Source organism: Falco peregrinus, chromosome 20, assembly GCF_023634155.1.
Source record: "Falco peregrinus isolate bFalPer1 chromosome 20, bFalPer1.pri, whole genome shotgun sequence".
NCBI lineage: Eukaryota > Metazoa > Chordata > Aves > Falconiformes > Falconidae > Falco > Falco peregrinus.
Window position 1 is genome coordinate 140,767 of NC_073741.1, and position 11,142 is coordinate 151,908.

Here is an 11,142-nt window from a genome sequence, read left to right on the forward strand (position 1 = left end):
ATTATTTCCTAATTACGGATATGATTCCCCAGCGTGCACAACCTAAAGGGCAGCGGGGCGAATAGATCAGTGTTAAGGTTGGAAAAGATGGATTTCTGCTGATAAATCTGGCTACGAACTTCAAGGCTGGAGAAAAAAATGGGATTCTTCCCGATAAATCAGATCCTCAGGAATCAAAAAACGTGCCGAGGCAGGAGGAGGTTTGCTGGGATGGAGCTGCACCGGAGAGCATCACCGCGCGGTGAAGAGCTCTTGACCTCTGGAACAATTAACATTAATTATTCCCAAACAACGCGCCATCGGTTTCATCTAGAGGCTCACGCGTTTTACCTCAACCTCTGGGAAAATAAATAATAATAATATTAATAACTGCCAAGGACAAATTAGGCCGTTCGCTAGGGTTGAAGAGGGCGGCTGGGTAATTGCTCAGTGTGTGCAAATTGAGATTAAATTTAAAAAAAAAAAAAAACAAAAAACAAAAAAAACTCCAAAAACCAAAAACCACCCAACTCTCTGCTCGCTGTTGCTGGGAAGAAGCCCTCATTTGTAAAGGAAAAAAAATTATTATTATTATTTTATATACTTTTTTTTAATTATATATATAATTATGGGGGTTTTTTTTAATTATTTAAGCATTAAGCTTTCCTTGGGAGCACCTGATGAGGTCACCCAGGTCGTTAACGACGGCGTTGACGAGGATCAGCCCCAGGACTGACCCTCCTGCGCTTACACCAACCTCCAGTTTTACAACACCTGGGAGCAAACCCCAGGGCACAAACAGCCCACGGCCACCGCAGGGATGGAAACATGGATAAATTCCTTTAAAAATCCAACTTCTTTCTCATGTTAGATGAATTTGTAGCATTTATTAGCTGGCCCCCAAGTAAATTAATCCCATTTTTATGGCCGTGGCGACCTTATTTCATTTTCTGTTATGCAAACTTGCTCCAAGCTCGGTTTAAAAGCAATAAGGCTTTACATTAAAGGAAAAAATTAAATTGTGGGTGGTTTTTTTGTTTGTTTTTGTTTTTGGGTTTTTTTTTTTCCCAAGAGGGTGGTCAACAGCCAGAGCAGGTCTGTGCTTTACGATCCCCAACGATTATTGCTGCTGGGTTCTCACAAAGGCGAGAATATTAAATTTGGTTAAATGAAACCGGAGGAGGGGGTCCGGGTGGGTTGGGGGTGGCATTTAGTAGGGTCAGGTGGCCCAGAATGAAGCTGAAGTAGCCCCCTGGCCCAGGAACTGGGGACCAAACGGCCGTTGGCATCCTGGAAAGCAAAGCCCAGCTTTCGGGGGGGGTTAAAAAAAAAATATATATATATTTTCAGAGCATCTCAGGCACGTGGAGCCGGACTGTTGCAGACATTTGGCTTCCAGAAACATCAGCTGGGATTTAAATCACCCTCCATCGCTCGACCTACTGGGGAGGGCAAAGAACTGGGGCTCCTGTAGCCGAAAACAGCAAAGCCAAACCCATCTGATGCCCGTTGCCATGGCAGAAGCATCTCCCATCCCGCCTGGCTGCCATGGCAACAGGAGCATCACCCCCCCCCCGCTGCTCCCCGCTGCTAAATTTGGGGGAGACTGCTCTCCCTGTATCCCAAAAACCCGGGTGGGATGGCACCCAGCTAAGAGACGGGTGGTCAAGACCTGAATTAGCATCCCACCCACCCCAAATAATCCGCTCAGCAAATCACCTGCTTAATTAATTCATGCAAACGCTGTGACACCGCCAGCGACGGTTAATTCCTTACAGAAAATCGCGAGGCTGAAAAGATTTGAAATCCCGGGAAACTTTGCCCTTGGAGCAGCTCCTTACCCCAAAGCATCAAAAGGATGGTCAAACCCCGCTTTTTCATTATTTATTTTCAAACCCCGCTTTTTCATTATTTATTTTCAAACCTCGCTTTTTCATTATTTTCTTTGCCAGGCGACTAAAACGCGACGTGCCACAGAACTCAAAATACCATCAAATGGTTTTTAATTAGGAAAGGCCCCGCCAATAACCCTGCTTGAGCTTAACGCAGTGCACGAAGCTGCTAATTAATGCATTTTAAATGGGTTTAGACAGCGGAGAAGCTCCTGCCATCGCGGCATTTGCCCCCGCGGGGGGCACAGGGGTGCGAGCCGCTCTGGATTTGCCTTTTTCCAGGTTTTTTAGCTCCAAAAAGCACTGGAGCAGAATTCCTAAGGCAACACCTTTATTCCGTTATCTTCTCGCCAGGTTGGGAGCGAGCGTCCTCCAAAGGGATGCTCAGGTCACGCGATATTAATATGGGGGGGGGGGGGGGATGGGGGGGTTGAGTCCTGTTTTCCCACGGGATACAGGGAGCAGAGATGAGGCAGCGAGGATGCCGGTAGAGGAGTGCCACACTCTGGCCACGCCGTGCCTGGCAGCATCGCAGGCAGGAGACCCCCCCCCCCAAATGCCCCTTGTCCTCCAGCCCCCCGACCCCGCTGCACCCACACTCGGGCTGGTGCCAACTTTCTCCAAAATATTATTTATTTTTTTTAAAAAAAAAAAGACAGGAGAGTAAAACCAGGTTGCCCCTACTTGAGGACGACCAACACCGCGACGAGCCACCGGGATATCCCCAAGCCCCCAAATTCCTTCTGGGATCCAGCCAGACTCACCGAGGGCAACGGAGGCGGTGGCTCCTCCCCCGTTACGGGGGTCCCCTGCTTCTCCTGGGGGATGGGGTCCATCCTGGCACCGCGGTGCTCAGCACCACCGTTCACCGGGAGCATCCCCCACGAAGCTCCGCTCACCGGTGCTGTTTCTTGTGCCGCAGGATCTCCGTGGGGGTGAAGGTGAAATCCTGCTGGCAAACGTCGCAGTGGTAGGGTCTTTGGAGGGCGGAGGGTTTGGATGAGCTTTCAGCAGCTTCTTCCGAGGGGGCTGCAGGAAAACGCCGAGAAAAACAGGGATCAGGGGGAAACCGAAGCCCTGCCAGACCGTATCACACCGCCAAAATGCGGCTCTTGGTGGTATCCCCTCCTAAAAGCCGGCGTAAACGCTGCCACCCCTCTCCTCGGTCACCCACGGAGCGGAGATCCCACCCGGGCTCTTCCCAGGGAGATCCCGGCTGGTTCTCCCGGACTGTCCCTTGTCCCAGCCCCCCTGGGTTGGGGGCTGGGGGGGGGCGGAAACTCACCCTCGGAGGGTCGGCAAGCGCTTTCGTGGCACATACGCTCCAAGGGGGTGAAGGGCATGTGGAGATCGCAGTGCGGGCAGGTCCAGAAGCTCCGCAGGCAGTCGCTGTAGAGGTCTGTGTCCGTCTGTGGGATGCGAAGGGGATGCTCAGACCCCCCCCGGGGAGGGGCAGACGGGGCAGGAGGCGGGGTGTGGGGGGGGGGCGGTGGGCGTACTCACGGCCAGGCAGTTGTAGGTGAGAAATTCGGTCACCCTGTGGCCACCTTTCACCTCGTCAGGCTTCATCTCCATCCCCTGGAAGAGCCCCGGGAGGCGGGGGGCGGCGGCCACGGTTTGGGGACCGATGTAGAGGTTCTGTTTCTCCAGCCCTGTGAGCTGGCGCAGGCGGTGCGGCACCTGCGAGGGGACACGGGGACGTCAGGGTGGGGGGCTGCACCACCTCCCCTCATCCTTCCTCAGCATCCAAAGCACCGGAGCAGGATGGAAGCCACACGGACCACGGTCACAGCCACACCACCTCCATCCGCAGGAACTCCCGCAAGCCCCGGCTGAGCGCGGATACATCCCGGGAGCTCGGCCGGCGGCCCGACTCCTCTTCCCGACCTTCCAGCAGCTGGTGGAGGAGTTTTTCCCAGGAAGAGCGAAGCTGCAGGGCTGTGGAGAGCAGGCGCAGGGCAGTGTCCGCGTCGGGGACGGTGAGCTCCAGCCAGCCATCGGCTACCAACCGGGTGCAGTCCGCGTTGGTGTCCAGGGAACGGGAGAAGAGCAGGAGAGTCTGGAAAACACAACTGGTTTGGGGTGATGAAGGCTCCCGGGAGGGCTGGGAGAGGAGGAGGAGGAGGGGGAGAGCAAAGAGCTCACATGTAGGGCCGGCACCCGGACGCAGTTCACCAGGTAGGGCTTGGTGGTCTCCAGTAGCGAGACGAAGGCGAGGAGCTGGTGGTGGCAGCTCAGCCCCTCCGTGGGGTCTACGGGGGCGAGGAAGGGGCTCAGCTGGACCCCAGACCCCATCCCCCAACATCTGCCAACCCCCCAAGGGCTGGAAGCGCTTTCATCCGACGTGGAAAAAGCCAGGGAGAAAAAACCAGGGGTCACCCCACCTTTGGTCCCCGCTCCCTCCTTGGCGTGGAGCAGCTCCGGGCTGGTGGCGAAGACGCAGGTGGGATGAAGCACGACACCCTGCTTGCTTTTGGTGTGGAAAATCTGCGGCGAGAGCAAAAGGAGCGGTGAGGGGAGGGCGGCAGGGGACCCCCGAGGTGGGCGCCAGGGCGAGGGGGGGGGCGGCGGCGGACCTGATCGGAGTCCTTGCGGCCGCTGTTGAGCGCGTCGGGCACGGCCAGCTGGGGGTAAAGCCCCCTGCACAGCACCAGCTTGAGCAGGGCGAGCTGCGAGCAGGAGAGGGTCGAGCTGGATGCGGCCTGGAGCTCAGCCACGTCGTGCCGGAGCTTGAACTTGACGTCCTGTAAAAGAGAGCAAAGCGCCAGAGGGTCGGATCCTGCCTCCCCAGCGGAGGAGACGGCTGTGCGAGGCTCACCTGGATATCGACGCTGTGCTTTCCACGGGTGCCACCATCCTCCTCCTCCTCGCCAGAGGAGGCACCTGCTCCATCCTGCAGCCGCAGCACCTTGCGCTTCCGACCCTCCGTCTCCGCGTGGGAACGCCAGAGCCGGTGCAGCTCCCGACGTTCCCGGTGTCGGCTCTGCCGGCTGTAGCTGTCGCTGGGCTGGCTGGAGGTTTCCTCCACAAGCTGGTGGTCTCGAAGAAGCTCCTGGGGCGGCAGGAGAAGGGTGCTGAGCCCCCACAGCCAGGAGATGGGTAGGCTGGGGGAGCACAAGCCGCTTCAGCTCTTCCCAGCACTGGGAATTCCCTCTCCGGCCCAAAGCTGAGGATCCGAGGTCGCATCCTGCCCCTACCTGGAACTGGCGCCGCAGGTTGGCGGCTTCGTAAAGCCGATGCTCCTCCAAACCCCGGCGGCGGCACCATTTCCGAGAGCTGCCACCCCGCTCCGATTTCACCTGCTCCGGGACATCGCGGCTCAGCACCCCCCCAACAGAGACACCCTGTCCTTCCCACCCCCCCTGCACCCCCAAAAGCAGCGCCCCCCCCCACCCCCAGCAGCCTCAAGCCCACCTCCCCCCACCCCGAACGCGTCTCGCCGCCCCCCCCTTAGGCAGGAATCCCACCTGGACCCACTGGTTGAAGATATTGAGCAGCGTTAGGGGGTCCCCGTGGGGGCTCTCGAGGGGCCGCCGGGCCGTGGCGCAGTCAGGATTGGGGTGAGCAGCCCGCAGGAAGGGGGACGCCACGCTCAGCGCCGCCGCCACCGTCAGGGTGGGCTCGGCCAGGTCAAACAGCGCGCCCAGGACCAGCATCTTGCCTACATGGGGAGGGCAGGGAGGCAGTGAAGGCAAAGGGAGAGACCCCCCACCCCTCCAGGGCTCCTCACAGCGTCACCGCTCCGAGGGGACGCCCGCCCCCCCCCAGATTACTCACCCACCACCACGTCCACCGGCAGCTGGGCCAGCAGGTTCCCGATGGGCGTCAGATCTTCAGCCTCATCCAGGGCTCCCTGGTCCTTCAGGTAGCGCACGGCCAGCTCCAGGCTGGAGGGGGGAGGGGGCTCCAGGAAAGGGAAGGTCCGGGGGTCACCCAGCCCCATGCTCTTCAACTGAAAGAGAAACGCGCGGAGAACGAGCCCGGGGACGACCCGAAGAGCCCGGAGGTTCACGAAACCCCCCATGCATCCCCTCCAAGCTCTCCCCAAATTTCCACCCCCCCCCCGCCAGCAAACGGATCCCCGATTTTACCTGGAGCACCAGAGCGTCCAGGGCGACCCGCTGGATCTCTGGCACGGGGTAGGGGGCAAAGGCATCGTAGTCGGACTCAGCGTAGAGCCGGTAGCAGACGCCGGGACCGGTTCTGCCGGCACGACCCTTCCGCTGCTCGGCGCTTGCCCGGCTGATCCAGAATTCCTGCAAGCGCTGGAGTTTGCCCTGAGGATCGTAACTCATCTCCTTCACCTTCCCTGGAAGGAGGAGGAGGAGGGATGGAGAAGCTGGAGACAGGGCAGGAGGAGAGGGAGCAGCCGGAGGGGGAATTTTTACCCGAATCCAGAACGAAGCGGACGCCGTCGATGGTCACCGAGGTCTCCGCAATGTTGGTGGCGAGGATGCACTTACGGACACCGGGAGGGGCCACGTCGAAGACCTGAAGATGAAAAAATAATAAAAAAAAATAACGATCCTGGGTAAGAAGAAATAACGGTCCTGGGTCACAAAGACCTGAAATGAAAAAATAACAAAAAATAACAAAAAAACAATGGTCCTGGGTAAGAAGAAATAACGAAATAACGGTCCTGGGTCATGAAGATGAAAAAATAACAAAAAAAGTAACGATTCTGGGTGAGAAGAAGTAATGAAATAACGGTCCTGGGTCACGAAGACCTGAAATGAAAAAATAACAAAAAATAACCAAAAAATAACGGTCCTGGGTAAGAAGAAATAATGAAATAACTTCCTGAGTCAGGAAGACCCGAAGACAAAATATAACCAAAAAATAACGATCCTGAGTAAGAATAATGAAATAACGGTCCTGGGTCACGAAGACCCGAAGACGAAAAAATAACAAAAAAATAACGGTCCTGGGTAAGAAGAAATAACGAAATAACGGTCCTGGGTCATGAAGACGAAAAAATAACAAAAAAATAACAACCCTGGGTAGGAAGAAATAACGAAATAAGGGTCCTGGGTCATGAAGACGAAAAAATAACAAAAAAATAACAATCCTGGGTAGGAAGAAATAACAAAATAAGGGTCCTGGGTCATGAAGACGAAAAAATAACAAAAAAATAACAATCCTGGGTAAGAAGAAATAATGAAATAACAGTCCTGGGTCAACAGGGCCGGCTCCAGCGTGGAGCCAACCTCTGCAGACGGGAAACTGCACCCCAAAACCACCCAGCGCCGCGTCACGGCTCCGGGATTCTTCCCTCCGTGCCAGAATCCCACCCCCAATTCCCAAGGTTGAGCCCACCTTATCCTGCTCCGCCACGGAGAGGGTGCTGTGCAAGGGGAGGATGATCCAACGCTGCGTCCGGGCAGCGTACGGCTGCGCCGCCTCCAGCACCGCGCCGATTTCGGCCACCCCGCTGAGGAAGACCAGCAGGTCCCCGCGTTCCTCCGGCGGGTACTTGTGGTCGATGGCTTGTAGCACCCGCAGGTAGGGGAGGGGATCCAGGCGCTCCGCTTTCCCCGATTTCCCCACCGTGGATCCTTCTTCCTTAGGGATCGGTTGGTAGATCACCTGGAGGAGAGACAGGGAGGTCACGTTGGCTCCAGGGAGAGATTCACGTTCGCCCCGCGCCAAGATTCATCCCTAAAATCTCACCAAGAAGGGAAAAACAATTCGTCCCGAAAATCTTACCGAGACGGGAAAAAAAAAACGATTCCTCCCTCCCGAAAATCTTCCTGAGATGGGAAAAACGATGATTCCTCCCTCCCGAAAATCTTACCGAAATGGGAAAAACGATGATTCCTCCATCCCGAAAATCTTACCGAGATGGGAAAAACAATGATTCCTCCCTCCCGAAAATCTTCCCCAGATGGGAAAAACGATGATTCCTCCCTCCCGAAAATCTTCCCGAAATGGGAAAAACGATTCATCCATCCCGAAAATCTTACCGAGATGGGAAAAACGATGATTCCTCCCTCCCGAAAATCTTCCCGAAATGGGAAAAATGATTCATCCCATCCCAAAAATCTTCCCCAGATGGGAAAAACGATTTGTCCCAAAAATCTTACAGAGATGGGAAAAATGATTCATCCATCCCGAAAATCTTACCAAGACAGGAAAAACGATTCATCCCAAAAATCTTACTGAGACGGGAAAAACGATTCATCCCATCCCTGAAATCTTCCCGAGATGGAAAAAACGATTCGTCCCGAAAATCTTCCGAGATGGAAAAAACGATTCGTCCCGAAAATCTTCCAAGATGGGAAAAATGATTCGTCCCGAAAATCTTACCAAGATGGGAAAAACAATTTGTCCCTAAAATCTTCTGAGATGGGAAAAACGATGATTTATCCTGAAAGTCCTGCCGAGATGGGAAAAATGATACGTCCCTAAAATCTTACCGAGATGGGAAAAACGATTCATCCCAAAAATCTTCCCAAGATGGGAAAAAAAAACCGATTCGTCCCTCAAATATTACCGAGATGTGAAAAATGATTCCTCCATCCCGAAAATCTTACCGAAATGGGAAAAATCCTTCCCGGCACCTGCAGCACGGGGGCACCCCCGAAATATCCCGAAAAAAGGCGGATGTTGATGGTGGCCGACATAAGCACCAGCTTGAGGTCGGGCCGCGCGGGCAGCAGGCGCCGCAGGACGCCCAGCAGGAAATCGCCGTGCAGGTGCCGCTCGTGGACCTCGTCGGCGATGACGACGCGGTAGGCGGGCAGCCTGGGCTCCCGCTGCGCCTGCCGCAGCAGCAGCCCCTCCGTCAGGAAAAGGATGCTGGTGGCGGGCGAGCGGCTGCTCTCGAAGCGGATCTGGTAGCCCACCTGCGGCGGGGAGGGGGACAGCAAAAAAAAAATGGGACAAAAATGCCGGGCGGGAAGGACCAAATCCATCCCCTGGGCCGATTGCCTGACCCCTACCCAAAATTCAAAGTGTATCGGGCTCTATCGGGCTGTATCGGGGCATATCGAGCTGTATCGGGGCGAATCGGGGCGACTCGGGGCGAATCGGGGCGAATCGGGGCGACTCGGGCTAAACAATGTTGAACCATATTAGACTGAACCACGTTAAACCAGGCTGTATCAAACCCAGCTATACTGAACTGTACTAAACCAGGCTAGACAAAACTGGATTAAACCAGATTAAACCAGATTAAACCAGATTAAACCAGATTAAACCAGATTAAACCAGACACGGCTAAACCAGGCTGGACTAGACTGTATTAAACCATATCAAATCAGGCTAAACCAGGCTAAGCTGGGCTAAACCAAGCTAGACTAGACTATATTGAACCATATCAAACCAGGCCAGGCTAAACGAGGCCAGAATAAACCAGGCCAAACAAGGCCAAACCAGGCCAAACCAGGCCAGGCCAGGCCAGGCCAGGCCAGGCCAAACCAGGCCAGGCCAGGCCAAACCAGGCCAGGCCAGGCTAGGCCAGGCCAGGCCAAACCAGGCCAGGCCAGGCTAGGCCAGGCCAGGCCAAACCAGGCCAGGCCAGGCTAGGCCAAACCAGGCCAGGCCAGGCCAGGCCAGGCCAGGCCAGGGTAAACCAGGCCAGGCCAGGGAGGGTAAACCAGGCCAGGCCAGGCCAGGCCAGGGAGGGTAAACCAGGCCAGGCCAGGCCAGGCCAGGGTAAACCAGGCCAGGCCAGGCCAGGGTAAACCAGGCCAGGCCAGGCCAAACCAGGCCAAACCAGGCCAAACCAGGCCAGGCCAAACCAGGCCAGGCCAGGCCAGGCCAGGCCAGGCCAGGCCAGGCCAAACCAGGCCAGGCCAAACCAGGCCAGGCCAGGCCAAACCAGGCCAAACCAGGCCAGGCCAGGCCAAACCAGGCCAGGCCAAACCAGGCCAGGCCAGGCCAAACCAGGCCAAACCAGGCCAGGCCAGGCTAAACCAGGCCAAACCAGGCCAGGCCAGGCTAAACCAGGCCAGGCCAGGCTAAACGAGGCTAGGCCAGGCCAGGCCAGGCTAAACCAGGCTAAACCAGGCCAGGGCAGGCCAGGCCAGGCCAGGCTAAACCAGGCTAGGCCAAACCAGGCCAGGCCAGGCCAGGCTAGGCTGTATTAAACTTAAACCCTATCAAACCATATTAGACTAGAATATATTAAACCGTATTAAAACCCATTCAACCAGTCTATATCAAACCGTACCAAACCGGTCCGTGCCAAACCGGGCTGTATCAAACCGGTCCGTGCCAAACCGGGCTGTATCAAACCGTGCCAAACCGGGCTACATCAAACCAGACTAGACTGTATTATAAACCATATTAAGCCACGTTCTATCAAGCCATATCAAACTATTATTAGACTAGACCACATCAAACCAGATCAAATCAAATTAAACCACGTTAAAGTAGATCACGCTAAACCATACTAAACTGTACTAAACCGTATCAAAGCATATTAAACTAGCCCGTATTAAACCGTATTAAACCGTATTAGACTAGACTGTATTAAACCACATTAAGCCATATCAAACCATATCAAACCATATCAAACCATATCATTAAGGATGTTTTCGCCTTAAAGACGCCGACAGGACATCACCCCCCTCCCTAAAAACACGCCGGAGGGCATTTGACACCCCACCCCCCCCCCCCCAGTGAAGAAAGGTTTCTGGGTACCAAGTCTGAACCCCCCCATGGGTGCCCCCCCCCCCCCTCCCCCCCAGGGGACCCACCGGGGGCACCAACCCCACCTGGAATCCCCCCCAAACCCCCCGAAGACCCCCACCTATGGGAGGTACCAACCCCCCCCAGGACCCCCCCTGGGGCACCGATTCTTCCCCACAACCCCCCCCAGGGACCCCCAAACCTCCCCAGGGCCCCCACCTCTGGAGGTGCCAACCCCCCCTCACAGACCCCCCCCCACAACCCCCCTGACCCCTCCAGGCCCCCCAATCCCCCCCAGAGGTTCCTGCCCAACCCCCACCCCCCCCCCCAGGACCCCCCTGACCCCTCCAGGCCCCCCAACCCCCCCAGGGGTTCCTGCCAAACACACACACACCCCCAGGACCCCCCCCCAGGGCCCCTCTGACCCTTCCAGGCCCCCCAGTCCCCAGGGGGTGCACCCCCAAGACCCCCGGGGCCCCCCAGAACCATGGGTGCCCCCCTGACATCCCCCTAGGGCTGCCCACCCACCCCCAGGAGTGTCCCCTGAACCCCCCAGGGGTGCCCCCTCCCCAACACCCATGGGTGCCCCCTCGACATCCCCCCAGGGCTGCCCACCCACCCCCAGGGGTGTCCCCTG

At 56.4% G+C, this 11,142-nt stretch overlaps 1 protein-coding gene across 1 annotated transcript; it reads right to left on the minus strand.

The window, feature by feature from the left end:
- Nucleotides 1–1,965: 1,965 nt before the first annotated feature.
- On the minus strand, nt 1,966–8,785 carry DHX34 (DExH-box helicase 34). The gene is made up of 15 exons (XM_055792462.1): nt 8,405–8,785; nt 7,188–7,457; nt 6,260–6,362; nt 5,963–6,180; nt 5,649–5,823; nt 5,339–5,532; nt 5,069–5,170; nt 4,690–4,923; nt 4,448–4,615; nt 4,256–4,358; nt 4,017–4,123; nt 3,673–3,930; nt 3,375–3,551; nt 3,157–3,280; nt 1,966–2,900 (listed from the first exon to the last, which is right to left on the minus strand). The coding sequence occupies exons 1-15, from the start codon at nt 8,783–8,785 to the stop codon at nt 2,767–2,769; spliced, it is 2,748 nt and encodes a 915-aa protein (XP_055648437.1). The 3' UTR covers nt 1,966–2,766.
- Between the last annotated feature and the right edge of the window lie 2,357 nt (nt 8,786–11,142).

Excerpts from the sequence above, each read along its gene's own strand:
- DHX34 (XM_055792462.1), bottom strand. The coding sequence starts at position 8,785 with ATGGATTTGGTCCTTCCCGCCCGGCATTTTTGTCCCATTTTTTTTTTG. Across the intron at positions 5,171-5,338 it reads TCTTCAACCAGTGGGTCCAG|GTGAAATCGGAGCGGGGTGG; the intron begins GTGGGATTCCTG and ends GTCCCGGAGCAG. Across the intron at positions 4,359-4,447 it reads GCCGCAAGGACTCCGATCAG|ATTTTCCACACCAAAAGCAA; the intron begins GTCCGCCGCCGC and ends CTCTCGCCGCAG.